At 31.3% G+C, this 16,725-nt stretch overlaps 1 protein-coding gene across 1 annotated transcript; it reads left to right on the top strand.

The window, feature by feature from the left end:
- Positions 1–16,719, top strand: LOC128172349 (uncharacterized). The gene is made up of 5 exons (XM_052838149.1): positions 1–106; positions 5,666–5,908; positions 14,015–14,266; positions 14,711–14,845; positions 14,962–16,719. The coding sequence occupies exons 1-5, from the start codon at positions 55–57 to the stop codon at positions 15,234–15,236; spliced, it is 957 nt and encodes a 318-aa protein (XP_052694109.1). The 5' UTR covers positions 1–54; the 3' UTR covers positions 15,237–16,719.
- Positions 16,720–16,725: the final 6 nt, after the last annotated feature.

Raw genomic sequence — 16,725 nt, 5'->3', positions numbered from 1 at the left:
ACCACAGAAGCTCCACATGTTATAACTTCCTCAGTTTTAAGTTTTTTCACAAAGATGTTTTTTCGGTGGCTATGTCTTGGATTTTTGGAGTTTACTGGTGCATATGGTAAGTCTGGAAGGTTGTTTTATTTAGTTTCCAATAAGTTAAAGCGAGGTTATTGTTTGATAAAATTGTTGAATGTTAATAAGCGGGGTTTTTCTGTGTATGCTAAATCAAACCATATATATCTTTGTTGTGCACTTGTAGTCGGTTTAACAAGTTACTGTTTTCAATGTTTGCCTGTGTTTTGCATTTTTTTAACTTTTTGTATTAATTATTGTAAGAATATGATAATTTTATTTCAATTTCTAAAAGATACAATTGATCGTTTAAGCAAGGTATTTTACTCGATACACGTGTTTAGATGTGAATTCAAAATGACACGATTATTTTAGAGGCTACCTTAGTTGCTTCAGTCCATAAAAGTTTGGCTAATGAAGTGACAACCATCTTTAATTGATGTCGTATATTTAGTGATTTCAGATGATAATACCACCATTATCATAGTGATTCACTTCATATAAACGTCACGTTTGATTGCGACAGTAGTTTGAATGCAGAATAATCAACAGACAATTTTTGCATTTGAACAGGTGCTAACTTTTGTTAGAAATATATTTCTTAATCAATATTGTTTTGTTTAATATTTCAGTGTTGGTTTTAGCACTAGGTTCTGTTTCATTGAATGCTATAGCAAAAAAGGATTTAGATTGATGTGCACATAATTTTTTTGTACCATGTATTGTGTGCATAAAATCATTTAGTCTTGATAAGATGGAAACATTTCTATCAAATCGCACGCAAGTGCGTTAATCTATATTAACAAACTAGTTATTGTAAACAAAAAACGATGTAACATCGCGCGACTCGTATTTGAAGTGTTGTTATTCCCTATAGTCCACGCTTTACATGAATGTGCTCATGCTGCCACATATTTTTAACCTTCCGCCTTTATGTTTATAATCAATCTATAAATCTTGTAATTAAAAAAGTGTATTTTCCGGTAAAGTCAAATTTTATCACTGTAAACGTGAGATTATATAGTCATATCTGGATTTAATGTTGTGTCATGTGCTAAATTTCGTTAATGACATAATGTTATTTAAAAAGAAAAACAGTCGGGCGATCAAGCTAATCATAGAAGCTGAATTGCTTTTAACATTTAAGGTTTTTATCTAAATAAAATAAAAGAATACATCTAAATGTAATAGAGAAATATTTATAGGTTATTTATAAGAATATATTTTTGTCATTTACATTAACTGTTTGTATATGCATTGTCAATAAACCTGACTTAATAGGCGTGTCATACTTCACCAAAATAATCTTGCTGGATATTCCATAAAAAATATATTAGATATGAATTACAACTTTGTGATGCATTTAACATGTCCATTTAATGAACTAAAGGTTTGGTTTTAAGTACATTTCTACAGATATAGTGATGAAAACTGGAAAAGTTTTCTTCAAAGCTTCAATGAGGCTCAAATAGGTTCGAGTGTATATCGCTTTGTGCAGTTTTTTTTTTCCTCGCCCTCGTATCTACAAAGTTTTAAATTTCAAGAAAATCCTTGAAATATCTGAAAAATGAAGATAACCAGGAAAATGTTAACAAGTTTTTATAGGGCCTGATAGTTTGATGGAGTATTTAAGAAATCATCGGAGTGGTAAAAAAAATGAGGTCATAAAGAACAGTCTTTAAAACAAAAGTTCAAAGGAAATAGAAGAAAAGGAAGAGAACAAACATGGACCTCCACAAAAAAATTAAAATAGTACATGTAACAGATTACATTGAGGTGTGGGCATTCTTTGCTGACCGGTCACATCCACCTTGTGTTTTGTGTTGTAATCGGGGAATCAAATTGGAAAACTTCTAAGACAATTCGGTAATTACATGTACCAGTGGTATAAGATGAATATGAATAGGTCATGTCAGCATTTGACCTAACAGGATATTGTATTTTGCTGACAAAGTTGTTGTATCGACCAGAAAACTACAAAATATTGACCTCAATCGAGATAGTTGATAATCTTGTTTTATGAACTTGTTTGTGAATAGCATGCCTTGTTTTAGGCCTGTTCATACACACAAAATGTCCTGGGCTATCGAATAAACTAAGATATAAAACCCTTATATGGATACGTTAAAGATATATTGCTACATAAGTAAGAAAAATTGACGATAAAAAAATGAAATCTTCACGTTGAAGAAGCTTTAAATGTGTAATTTCCTATATTCCCCCTTTTACATGAATGTGCTTAATCTACTTCAAACTTGTAAGCTTCCGCTCTCATATCTATAGTCAATAAAATGCTTGTCATAAAAAAGTGTATCAAATATTCAGTATTTTCCTGTAAAGTCAAGTATTATCACTGAAAACGAGCAAGAGATTGTATCATCATCATTAAAAGAGAGACCAAACTGTTTTTTAAAACTATATCATGCTCATGAATAGGAGTTATTTTCGTTAATGCGATTGTGATATTGATAATAATAGCAGATAATCAAGTTAGTGAAGGGAGTAGAGAGGATAAATGACTATGTTCCCGTGACTATCATTGCAGTGATGCATTTTCACAACATGAGTTGGGAAAACTTTAACAGTTCCAATTTTAGAAATGTAAATGTAATTTATCATTAGTGGTTAATGTAATCAAATATCTTACATATATCGAATTTTAAATAAACAAAAGCCTATTACTTCTGGTGAGATATTTAAAATAAATCTCAGGTAGCTTTTTGGGGAAAAAAAGTGTCCTTGTGACACTTCAGAAAATGTAAATGGTTGAGACAAAAATCTTATGTTGAAGACAGACGTTTGAATGAAGATGTGTTAAACTGGTTTCATTTTGTCAACCGTCACTTCCGGTCTTAACAGAAAGGGTACAAACAAATCAAAAGTCATAAGTCTAACTGGTTTTTTTAACATTTTACGTAGAATTATAAACAGTTATGCATTTATGAGAAAAAAAAAAAGAAATGTTTTCGTTTTTATTGAGCACTTCCGCTCGTCCATTTCCTGCCCAATAGCTTAAAGAATATTTCAACGAAATATAAGAAATGGTAAAGACATGAGTATACAAAATTTGTGATACATGTGTTGATATCCCTTTATATGTAAATGTGTTCAGGCTATTTTTTTTTAGTTTCGTCCTTACATGTACCACCGGTCAGAACGTAGGAATATCAAAAACTGTTGGTTTTTTTTTATCATTCTACATAAGATTAAAATATTAGTATACCATCTTATATAAGTCATCTAACCCATGTTAATTTGTTTTGTAAAAAAGTACATTTACGGTAAGATATTTCAAATATGTCAGGTATTTTTTTTTTCAAATTTGTCCGGCTTCATTTTGTCGACTGTCACTTTTGGTTCTCCACGGGTATGATAAGGCAACTCTCAACGATCAATTTTTTTCGGATCGATATGACGTCACAATAGGCAGCATGATGTCATATTTTTAAACGGAAACATGTCAATTAATACTTTTCCTCTTATTTATATCATAAAAACTACAGGCAAAATATCACTAGAAACTCTTCTTACTGAATATATCTTCGATTTCTCCTTATTACGTATATTTATACGAGAGACATCATCGGAATGCAGTGTAAACAATGCCGAAATATGACTTATTTAATACTGATACACAAGATTTAGATAAATGTCAGTTTGCATATAATCAGGATAATACGGGCATGGATATTTTGTTTTATTAGTGAGTGTTATAAGGTAACCAGATAGCCATTTGTGTGGCTTTACCGGCCTTTTCTATGTCAGTGTGTACAAAAAAGGCAAAATTATAAAACTACTCCGAATAATATGAAAGTTGAATTAGGCAAATATCAAAAGCATATGACTTAAACTACTTAAAAAATGCTGCTAGAAACCTGTGCTTCGTTACTGTAAATACAAAATACGAAGCATTTTCAATGGAATTGATTAAGTCGAGGGGGTTACCGATAAATAATGACAATATTTATTTTATGCGATTAACAATAGGATTCTAGCAGTAAAGTAATAAAAATGAAGTAATTGCTGATCGAATTATTGTGTAATACTTACAATTCAACTTCGGGGTAAAGTTACACTTTTTGATTTTTCGTTATGGTAAAAAGTTATCATTTTTAACTGTCACGTCATACCATGGCACGGCAGCTTCAAAGATCGACTCGATTTCGAAGTAGAAATATAATATCGTGGCGAACACATTCGCTTGATATTAATATTCAGCACTGTTTTCATAAAAATAAACAATGTTTAAATTTATCATAATTTCGACGGTCATTTAACTCGGAGTTGCCTTAACTTACCGGTGTCGCCGGAAGGGTTAAAACAAATCTATATTTATTTGCAATGATTACAACAGTTTTTCTTGGACTTTTGTATGATAAACATCTACATACACTTGGAAAATGTACCAAAGCTGTAAAATTTCACATTCATCGTGCACAGCAGTTAGTGCACCGGCTTTCACAGTTTTCACAACGAGATCTCAGAAACGGTGAACTTAACAACCACATTTAAAGGATAATAGATTTTTGTACAAAATGCTGTTTAAACTATTTTGATTGATTACCAATAACTTGGAGTCCTCACAGGAACCTCAAAGAATAATTATTGTTTTATGTTACTTGTTTAACATAGTAGTGAGCTCTGGAAATTTCTTTTACAGTACAATTTATATCCATGATTTTTTTCTACATGAAAAAACAATTTAATACAGACAATTGCATGCATATAAAAAAAGAATACTAAACAAAAGTCTAGTTTTTCTAACATGTCTGTCAATACTTTGCCTCGTTTTAGAAATTGTCCATACATAGAGCTTGCCCTTTCGTATCGAACAAATTATGATACAAAAACTCAATATACAGGCGTTGATTGTGTATTGCTACATAAGGGAAGTTAATGATATAAAAATTGAAGTCATCATGTTCGTCATCAGGTTTCGGTGTTAAGTTGTCATTTTTGTTACTTTTAAGTAAAATATCTAAATATAGAAAAAAGATAAATTAGGTTCTGTGGTATCTTTTACTTCAAGTTCACTTGGAAATATCAAGTCGACGTCAGAATGGAAGTAGCATTTCTTAATTTATAATATGTCGTCGATATACCTAAATGTCTCGTTGAAGATTACAACAAGTCTGTTAGTAGCACTAATTGATATGGAAGTGAAACCTTTTTCATTAAAACAATTAGAATCAACTTTGTTGATTAGACTAAGGCACGCTTACTCTATAATTATTTAGATACGTATACCCTGTAAATAGTATATAATTGTTACAGAATATTTTATACAGAAGCTCTATCAATGTGTCTTCGTATGTTTTTAAATCGCGTTGATTAAATTTAAAATTGGTTTACTTTAAAATAAGTTTTTGCCGATCATTTCTTTATATTATGGAGCTTTTGCAGCGCACTGAGTCTTAACATGTTTAAACTAGCAGATGATATGAATGACCATATAAATAAAATCTATAACTGCATATTCTATCTTTTGTTTAATGAATTTTCCTAAAAATTGCATTATTACACCTTAAGTTGTTTATTCCAAAATGATTTTCCATTATGAAATGATATTGGTAGAAACTAATAATGTATATTGTTGCATTGGCAGATAATGTAGCTCTAAAGAAACAAACAGAGCAGCTGTACCCATATACCACCATCACTAGACCGAACGACACATTTGACGCCAGTAATGCTGTTGATGGACTGAAATCAGATTTACATGGTTTGAATGGCCAATGTGTCCTGTCAGCTGATTACAGAGAGATGGCCACCTGGTGGGTTAACCTGTCTACAGTAATGAGCATCCACCACATTACCATATATTACAGAACGGACAATGTAAAGTGGGGTAATTTATCAATTTTATTCTAATGAGACGTTCTATTTCCGAAGTAAATTAATATTTATTTTCGTCATTGTTTATATTTTTTGACTTTTACATCGTCAACATTGTGAGAATCCCGACGTCGACTATGTTGAACCAAAATGGAGTATACATCGTCGACATTGGCGTTATTTCTTTTACAGAACGTCGTTTACTTTGCAATCTAGAAAATATTTCAATATTTACTGTACATGATATGCATAATTTAAAAAAAAAATCTTTTTTTCGTAAACAAAGAAATTAAGATATACAATAATTAAATGAACTTTTTTGATTAATTAATAATTAATAAACAGGTGTAACATGACATACATAAAAATAAATGAGTGTTCATTTAAGTCAGAAATTAAATATATTTCAACAAATTTATTAATTTAATTAGTCATGATTGAAACATTCGATGTTTATTTTCACTTAAGATCAATTTTATGTAAGAATCAAAATTCCGTGGCCACGCATAGTCACGGATTTTCTTCATACTTGACAATTTGATAGACCTTGGTGAGCAAAAAAACCTGATGTTTATATTTACTTAAGATCAATTTTATGTAAGAATCAAAATTCGGTGGCCACGCATAGTCACGGATTTTCTTCATACTTGACAATTTGAGAGACTTTGGTGAGTAAAAAAACCTAACACTATTTGTTTGTTGCTATGGGATCTCGTTGCCATGGTAACCGAGGGAAAAGATGTAAAAATGGCATTTTAATGCTTTTTGAGAATATATTGTAAGCAATGTGCAGAACTTGGTGTTTCCAGGATAGAATTCATTATCAAAAATAGTTGTCATTTTTCAAAAGAAAGAAAAAAATTCATGGAGAAACGCATATTTTAAAAGCGTTTCCATAGTTACTAAACATAAATTTTAAAATCTGTTTTCTTCATTTAATTTGAATTAAAAGTGCAAATCTTGGATTTATTTGGTAAATACTACTATGATTGTGCAATTAACAATTTAAATATGAAAATTGAGAACCGTTGCTATGGTAACAAGCTTAAAAATAAGGAAAATTATAATATATTCAGGCATTTTTGATTATTTAATAAATTTATAAAATAAATTGGTGAGAAAAAATAAGTATGTCCTTAACTTTAATGACGTGTATACAAAAACGCATTGACAGAAGTTCTTGTCCCAGAGGTTACATCCCTTCGCACAGAGGTTAATGACCTGAAATTAAGGATAGATGACATGGAGCAATACACACGTCGAAACTGTCTAAAATTTTCGGGTATTCCAGAAAATCCAAAAGATAATACAGACCAGCTGGTCTTAAATGTCGTGAATAACCTAGTTCTAAAAGAAGATGAAGAAAAGATCACTATCAAAGACATATCCAGATCACATCGAGTAGGAAAATTTAACTCCCACTCCCATAGCAGACCGAGAGACATAATTGTAAAGTTTGTGAGCTATAGGGATCGGGCCCGTATTTATGGAAATAAAAGAAACCTAAAGGCCTACAACAACAATCCAACCAAAAAGACAGACCCCATTTATATCAATGAGGCCCTTACACGGACCAGATCAGAGCTCTTTCGTAAAACAAGAGAACTTGTAAAACTACGGAAAATAAACAGCTCCTGGACCTATGACGGTCGTATATTCTGTAAACTAAATGGTGTCAGTGGAAAAAAGGTTACCATATCCTCGGCTGAGGACCTCGAGCGCTTCCATGAAGACGACGACGACGAACACGAAGACAACACACAACAGCAATTCCTGGCGTCAACTCCAATAACCAACAACAAGTAAATTAACTGTCCGTGAATCCAGCCACCGAATGTTGTTTATAAACATTTCCACGTGCGTGACTCGTCGCTCTCACAAGGACGCTTTATTCTTGTGTACACAATAATCAACGTCTACAAAACGTTTAACTTTCACTTTGCAATCCAGTTCTATATATATATATTATCGGAACCCTAACCTATGCAGTCGATGTTCAAATGTATGTATGTATTCTCACACGCACTCTTCTTTTTATTTTTCTATTCTCTTTTTTGCAATGCATGTTAACTAGAGGTCATTTTCCCACTTTGACCAAGCATGCATATAGATGTAAATACCCACGTTGTTTGGGAAAGCCTCAAAGTATCTTTCATACCAACCTTATATTTCTGAAAGATACTTTTTATTGTGATACAATTTGTTGTTTCAAGTTCATGTATATATTACCCAGTTTTTCTTTGTGTTTATTTTATGTTCTTTTTATGTTGATATATACAAATTATTGCCATACATGTGATTTTCTAATCATCAATACCCAGACCAAGTGGCGGCCTACCATATGCATTATGACTTGCTCACTTAATGTTTTAGACAATGGGTAACTCAATAGAACAATATCGAGCCGCCATAGGGTCTTTCTATATGAGATACCACAACATCTTTAAGAAATCTTACTTTACCATTTTCAAACTTGCTTATTTACTATATGCAGTCCAATCATTGTTATTCAAAACTAAACAATTATTCAAATTTCTTTCAAATTGGTCTATTACTTTCAATTTTTGTGCACAAATTTTTATATTTTGTGTTCTCTTGTTATCTGGAGTTATCTGGAGATATTGAAACTAATCCAGGTCCCTCTGCTGAAAACTCTCTTGATATTATGCATATCAATATAAGAAGCATAAGAAATAAGATAGACTCCTTACTGTACTTAGTTCAAGATTTTGATGTATTATGTTTTACTGAGACCCATTTGGATGTAAATGCAATGACAGTCTAAATATAGAGGGATATAAAACTAGCTTTAGGAAGGATCGCAACTCCTATGGGGGAGGTGTAATGATATATATTTCTGACTCTATAGTTGCATCTCGGAGGTATGATTTAGAACCCAACGGTACAGAAATCTTATGGATTGAAATACCACATGCTATTGAGAATCTTCTTTTATGCTGTGCATACCGCCCACCAAATTCTAGTAGTACTTTTTGGCAAAAATTTTCATGGTCGATTGAAAGAGCTAATGATATCTCTTCTAACATCATAGTTCTAGGTGATCTGAATGTCAATTTTCTCAACCTTATTTCCACACATGAGATCCACACAATTATGAACTCGAACAACTTAACAAATACAATACATACACCTACAAGGATCACTGAGCATACATGCACTTTAATAGATCCTATTCTTGTAAGCAAAAACATCAAAATCCACGATTCAGGTACTATTAGTCATACACTCAGTGACCACAAAGCAACTTACATTTACATACAACAAAATTCAAATGAAAATATTTCATACAAAAGAAAAATTTGGGACTACAAAAATGCAAACCTTATACTACTTAACAATCTTATTAAAGAATGTGACTGGAGCAATATCATTAATAATACAGATGACATAAATACTGCTGCAAACAATTTTACACATCAATATATGTCTATCATACACAAATGTTTACCAGAAAAAACTGTTACTATTAGGCCAAATGATAAACCCTGGATGGATTCACTTTTACGCAAAACTATACGTATCAGAAATAGGTTGAGAAAAAAAGCTCAGAAATCCTGCAAAGATTCAGATTGGTATTTGTTTCGGAAATTTAGAAATAAGGTCAACAACATGAAAAAATATGCCATTTCAAATTATTATGATAATATTGATTCCTATTTGAGTGATGCAAGTAAAAACAATCAAAAGCTCTATTGGAAGTTGATGAAAGATGTTTTTCACACTAAATCTACAACTGAAATACCACCTATGCATTACACAGACAATAATGGCACTGATAAGTTTGCATTCTCAGATAACGATAAGATTGAACTTTTAAATACATACTTTAGTTCAATTTCTAATTTAGATAATAACAATAAGGACTTACCTATTTTGCAACACAAGTGTACAGACAATTTTTCAAACCTTGTCATTCAAGAACACGAAGTTTTTGACATTTTGTCAGTAATACCTGTTAATAAAGCAGTAGGCCCAGACAGTATAAGTCACAAAATGCTCAAATCCTGCAAAGAAACTATTTCAAAACCTCTGTGTCTTCTATTCAACAAATCACTAACATCTAAGACTTTTCCTGACTGCTGGAAATTGGCACATGTAATTCCTTTATTTAAGAAAGATGATCCATCTATCACATCAAACTACAGACCTGTGTCATTGCTGAGTTGTATTAGTAAAATTTTTGAGAGAATCTTGTTTAAACATCTATACAATTTTTTACACGCCAACAACTTATTTTATAAATACCAGGCTGGTTTTTTGCATGGACATTCAACTGTTTACCAACTTTTAGAAACATATCATTCTATTGTGAAAAGTATTGACGATGGTAATTACTGCTGTATGATCTTTTGTGATCTTTCAAAAGCTTTCGATAGGGTCTGGCATAAGGGTCTAATTCATAAACTTAAATCGTATGGAGTCTCTGGGCCAATTCTTGAATGGTTTATTAGCTATTTAAGTAATAGAACACAGAAGGTTATGTATAAAAACAAACTCTCTTCCAGCCAATTCATAAATGCAGGTGTTCCCCAGGGCTCTGTTCTTGGCCCATTATTGTTTTTACTCTATGTAAATGATGTGGCTGAAAACATGAGATCAATATGTAGACTTTATGCTGATGATAGTTCATTACAACAGTGTTCAAACAATATTTCTGTCATAGAAGATAATCTTAATTATGATCTTCATGTACTGAAGGAATGGTCAAAGCAATGGCTTCTAGAATTTAATCCACAAAAAACAGAAGTTGTATTCTTTAGTTTTAAAAATGTTGAAAAATTTCCTAATTTGTTGTTTGATGATTGTACCTTGGAATATGTTTCACAACACAAGCATCTAGGAGTATTGTTATCTTCAAATTTAAGTTGGTCTAATCACATAGACATCATTGTTAAAAAAGCTTACAAAAAACTTGGTCTACTTAAAAAACTTAAATTTACTGTATCTAGAGATATTTTAGCACAAATGTATGTATCATTTATAAGACCACAACTAGAGTATGCTGTTGAAGTTTGGTCTGGATGTACCCAATTTGATATGGATAAGCTTGAAAAGGTTCAACTTTATGCAGCAAGAATAGTTTCAGGTCTTTCAGTCATAGCCTCAAGAAATTCTCTATATTTGGAAACAGGATGGGAACCATTAATAACGCGACGAGACCGTCTTAAATTATCTACTATGTTCAAAATTCATAACAATCTTGTTCCTTCTTATCTAAAAGACATAACTCCTGGAATTAGAAATGTCACTTCCAACTATAATACTAGAAACTCCTCAAACTATTCTTTGCCTAGATGTAGATTAGAAGCTTTTAATAAGTCATTTTTTCCTGACACTGTTCGTAAGTGGAATAGTCTGAATAATAATACCAAGGAAGCTACTTCGTTAAATATTTTTAAGAAATCACTACAGAGCAATTATACAAAACCTCCTAAGTATTTTTCTTTTGGTAAAAGATTCTTGAATATCATTCATACAAAATTAAGGCATAATTGTGTTCTCAATTGTGATCTTTATCGGTGTAACATAATAGCCAACCTAATGTGTTCATGTGGAAGTTTAGAAGATGCACATCACTTGTTCTTCGTTTGTAAAAAATATTCATCATTAAGACAATCATTTATGTATAATCTTTTATCACTGAACTTTTTGAATATAATTGATGTACATTTGTTACTTTGGGGTAACAACACTTTATCTTATGATGAAAACATAAAAATATTTAAAGAAGTTCATACATTTATACAAAAGTGTGGTAGATTTATCTAAGTTTTTAAATTATTTGCATAACTTTCTTAACCAACTTAATTCTAATTCTAGATTTAAAACTAATGATTTATTTGTATTTCATTACATGTTTTATAACTGTTATCAATGTTAACTGGCATTGTATGGCACTGTAATATATTATGTACAAGGAGAGGACATTCTAAGTTTTTGGAACTTGTGTCCAATCCTTTTGGCATTAGTCAATAAAATATGTTCAACACAACTTTAATGACACTTGAAAAAAAATCTTAAATTTTCTAAAAATAACTGCCGTTGCTATGGACTTTTCAAAAAGTGAGAATTTCTGTGTGATTTTTTCCGCAACTTAATTTTCCACAGCAAAAACACTTCTCTGATGCATAATAAAGCTTTTTGTGGTATATAATGAAACTTTAGATATATTTTACAAGTTCCAACCAAAACAATTGCAAAAAAAAAAAAAAAAAATTAAAATCAGGTATTAAAGCCTTTCAAAATCATCTTCAATTCTGCATTTTTTCAATTGTTTGGCCTTGTTGCCATAGCAATATATTGCATGGACATTGATATGGATGTTAAAATTTAACAGTTTCGCATTTCAGCTTATTAAAAAACCTTAAAAAACTGATTTCAAAATTTGTTTACGGTTTCCCTGGTAACATTCTAAAAGTTATGGTTTCTCCGTCAATTTTCTGATATAATTAAAGAAATGAAAATATGACAAAGGCTGTTTTATGTCTTTTATAGTATACATTAGTGGGCAAAACCTTCTAATATGGTTTCAAAGTAGGTAAGTTTTGCTATTTTTTCATCTTTAGTCTCGGTTACCATGGCAACGGTTACTCCCAACAACCAACTTTTAGTGTTTTTTTTGCGTTTTACACGCAGGTGTGTTCATGTATGAAATATAAGGAAAATTGGTGACTATGCGTGGCCAGACCCATTTATAAATCTTAGATTCTTACATAGAATTGATCTTAATAGCCTTCCAAAGTACCTTTTTTCTATTTCTTACATGTTCACCATTGTATTTGCACATTTCTGTAAGTTTTAACGTGAATAAATTCTTCTTCCCCCAAGACATGTTTATTGGTTAACTTTAACTTTAAGTTGAAAAGTTTGTTCACATGCTTCTGCATTAAAATGTATAAACAAATCATCTGCACTATTTATTAACATGATTCGCAAAATACCAATCGCAATATCCACTTAATGTTGGCCAACATTGCGATGTTGTGCTGTTAACAAGAAAAAAGGGGTACGATGTAGATACAATGTCTACACGATCAACAAGGCGATGTTGACTCCATTTCAATCATTTTTACAATGTCGACTTGATGTTGATTTAAATGGCGATGTAAACAAGAATGAGGAGGTACGATAAAAACACAATGTCGACTCAATGTTGGCCAACATTGCGATTTTGACAATGTCAAAGATGTTAACAAAATATTTATGAGACAATAAAAATACGATGAAAATTGATGTTGGCAAGCGTTGCAATATCGACAATGTCGACGATGCAAACAGGATGTAAGGGTACAGTTTAGGCATGATTTGATATTGATGTTGGCCAACATTGCAATGTACGTGATGTCCAAAATATAAAAATGATACAAGGGGTATGATACGACGCTGATACGATATAAACACAAAAACACAATGTAGACTTAATATCGGCTAACTTTGCTGTGTCATCAATATTGATAAACATTGCAAATTGGACGTACCTCTTGATAAATAGTTGAGTTTGTTTTGAATCGGCCAAGGGAACGGAGAAAAAATTGCGGGAATTAAATGGCACGTCATATACCGGTATTCAAATTGTCCGCCCTACCAAATTAGTTTGATGTGTTATTTACACTTTGTCTGCAATCATTTGCTTAAATCCCATATTTTTGTTTGGGTTTTCCATTAATGATTATCGCAGTAAGATAACACATTTCTATTATTAATCTATGTTATGTATTTAAAATTTATTAAACATGATTGATAATAATTATAATGACAATGACAAGGTATTACAACTACTATTAAAAACCTACATTTTCATGTGTCAACTTATTTTAAAATCACAAACTTAGCCTCATTTGCAGGAGTTCCAATTTTATTTTGATAAGTTAAACATACCAAGAATACATAAGGATAACGAGCACGTAAATTGTGCTGCATATGGAATAATGACTTCTAATTGTATACAGTGTTATACCATTGTAACATTGATCATTTACAAGCTTTAACTATTAAATGTTTTTTTTTATGCACCGGGGATCTTTTCAACAGCAGTAAAATTCACAATTATATAGATGTTTGTTTTTTTTAAACAAAACTATGATTTATTATCATATAGATTTACGCAATGGCTTCACATCAAGATTTCTAGGATTTTCGGTGTATGTCTCCAATACAACAGACAGACTACAGGGAACACTGTGTTACAAGGACGACAACTTTACACGGGCCACCATACCTGCTGTCTTCACTACCACCTGTCCTGTACATGGACAATACGTCATCTACTACAACGAGAGATTTAAAGGTCCCTACCGTGAAGGCTTTTCCAATTATGCTCACAATGAACTCTGTGAAGTAGAAGTTTATGGTACAGTATATTTGCACTCTCTGTAATTGTTTACAGTAAAGAAAAAATATTTAATTTGTTTTCCTTTAGTACACATTACTTTTAAATGTATTTTTATGATGTTAAATACTAAATTTTGAATTTAATTACATTGTACTATGTCTTTTTTAAATTTTAAAGACATTCAGGAGAAACAAAAAGAACATAAAAACCGCTGTATCTTTGTGCGTTATATTGATTTAACCTTTTTCATATTCAGGTATTCTGATATTTCTAATTATTAATAATTATTAGATTTGTTTATTATTTTATTCTTAACTGCTGATAAAAGAAACACAATCTTGTGATTTATAAAAGGTCTTAGAATAATTATTATAAAACGTTAAAAGTAAACATTGATATACATATTACGATTTTATTATTGAATTTAGATAGAATTTTGATAAATTTTCACAATTCGTCAAGGTTGCAACACAACCGGATATTATGGACCAGAATGTTCTATTCCCTGTCCAGACGAGAACTGTCAGTACTGTCACATAGAGACGGGCACTTGCCAGGGCTGTAAAACTGGTTACCAGGGTCACCGATGTGAATTAGGTACCTTGGATAAGGAAATCTCTTTGATTTAGCCTTACCTTGGTATTAACAGATCGAAATATCCAAATATAATATATAGCTCTATGATATTGAATACTTTTTTTGTTAAGTTTTAGAAGATAAAGCTGCCCAAACAAGTGTGACTGTCGTATTCCCCATCTTGTTTTCTGTAATTGGACTGGTATTGATGACGGCGGGAATATTTGTTTTCTTCAATATAAAAAAGAAACGTTTCAACCAGAACGGGAAACATGGCGTCAACGACAAAAACATTGAACTAAGCAGTCATGGAGTGGTTCAACACTACGACGAATTACATGTGAGAGATACAGAAGAGACTTATACAGCTCTAAAAAAAGCAGAAGAAGAAACTCCGTATGAAGAAATATAAAACATCAACAACAAATACGTAAACAGTTATTTGATTGCTAATGCTTTTTTTAGAAACAAAAATCAATAATCAGTGACAATGCTGCTTGTATTTGTGGAGTTTTGTGCTACTCGTTTTTGTACTATAGCAGAACAATATCATGAGGATCACCACTGTGTAAGAGATAGATACACCTACATATATAATGGACGATGCTATCGCCAGGGATTTATAAAAAATACATTTTGAAACACAAATACAAGCTTTCCTGATAGAAGTTTTTTGTTTTATAAACAAACACAATTTTTTAATGTTTATCGATGTATAAGCTTTATATTTATCGGATTTATATTAAGACGGGGTTACCTTTAGTATATGCTAAGAACGTAATTATAGTTAATGGAAATGATAATAACATATTGCATGTATTATTTATATCACAGTTCTACCATGTACATATCTCGTATAAATCTTCGTAAAAAGTAAAAACCAAAAAAAGGTATAAAGTTATTTTAACTTTGGCAATCTGAATTATAAATAATTGAAACCAAAACGATTGATATATTAAACTGCGGAGTTAAAAACTATGTATTCGTAAAAATGTTGATGAGCAGTAGTGTATTAGCGGAATAAATTATGAGCAGTGGAATAAAATTCAAATTATCATACGACAAGAACTGTTCAAATTAAATATAATCATTCTTAAATAACTTTTCTGCAGTAAACACTTTTAAAGTGACTGCAAGAGGCACCAAATCAAATTAAATGACAATATTTCTATGTTGCACAAGTTAAAGAACTTACAAGGGATACGAACAACGCAAACTGTTAAACTTCTCATCTAAATATTGGATATTAATGTGTCCTGTTACTTAGCGTTTATAAATGTGTGTTGTGTACTGTGTAGGAATAACTCTCCAATATTTTATTCGTTGGGTATATCCGGACAACGCATTTTCATGTGGAAAATACTATTTCGGCATGATATATAAAGAAAACTTCTTTAAATAAGAAATTGAGGTCATATTTATGTCAAGGAAATCACATCCGGTGAAACGTTTTCACATAATACTTACTTATTATATAGTTTTTATACACAGCTCTCACTCCAAAGTCAAACATTCCCGCAAATCGACAACAACAAATTAAAACTACAAAGATCATTTTTTTGTTTACGTCATTCAAAATTATTGGGAATTCCCTTTCATCAATCAAGTACACTGAGAGGATTTCGGGAGCCTATTTTTCTCGAAAAAAAAAATGAATTACTTTTGTAGACAACCTCTCAATTTCTAACACCATCAACGATAAACAGAATTTTTTTTTCAGCTGCATTTAGCCGCTGTCCGGAAGTACTTGAATATAGCCTAGTAGATTATATCAAATATGTTTGCTATGCACGATGTAGGGTTTACAAGTTACTTCCTCGTAATAAAATGGGGTTTTATACTGTCCATATATACAAGATAATATGCAATTCACGCTGCATATAATGAGTTGTACATCAATG

Source organism: Crassostrea angulata, chromosome 2 (genome assembly GCF_025612915.1).
Source record: "Crassostrea angulata isolate pt1a10 chromosome 2, ASM2561291v2, whole genome shotgun sequence".
Classification (NCBI taxonomy): Eukaryota; Metazoa; Mollusca; class Bivalvia; order Ostreida; family Ostreidae; genus Magallana; species Magallana angulata.
The sequence above is the reverse complement of the archived record's forward strand: the minus strand, read 5'-3'. Positions and strand labels throughout refer to the sequence as shown.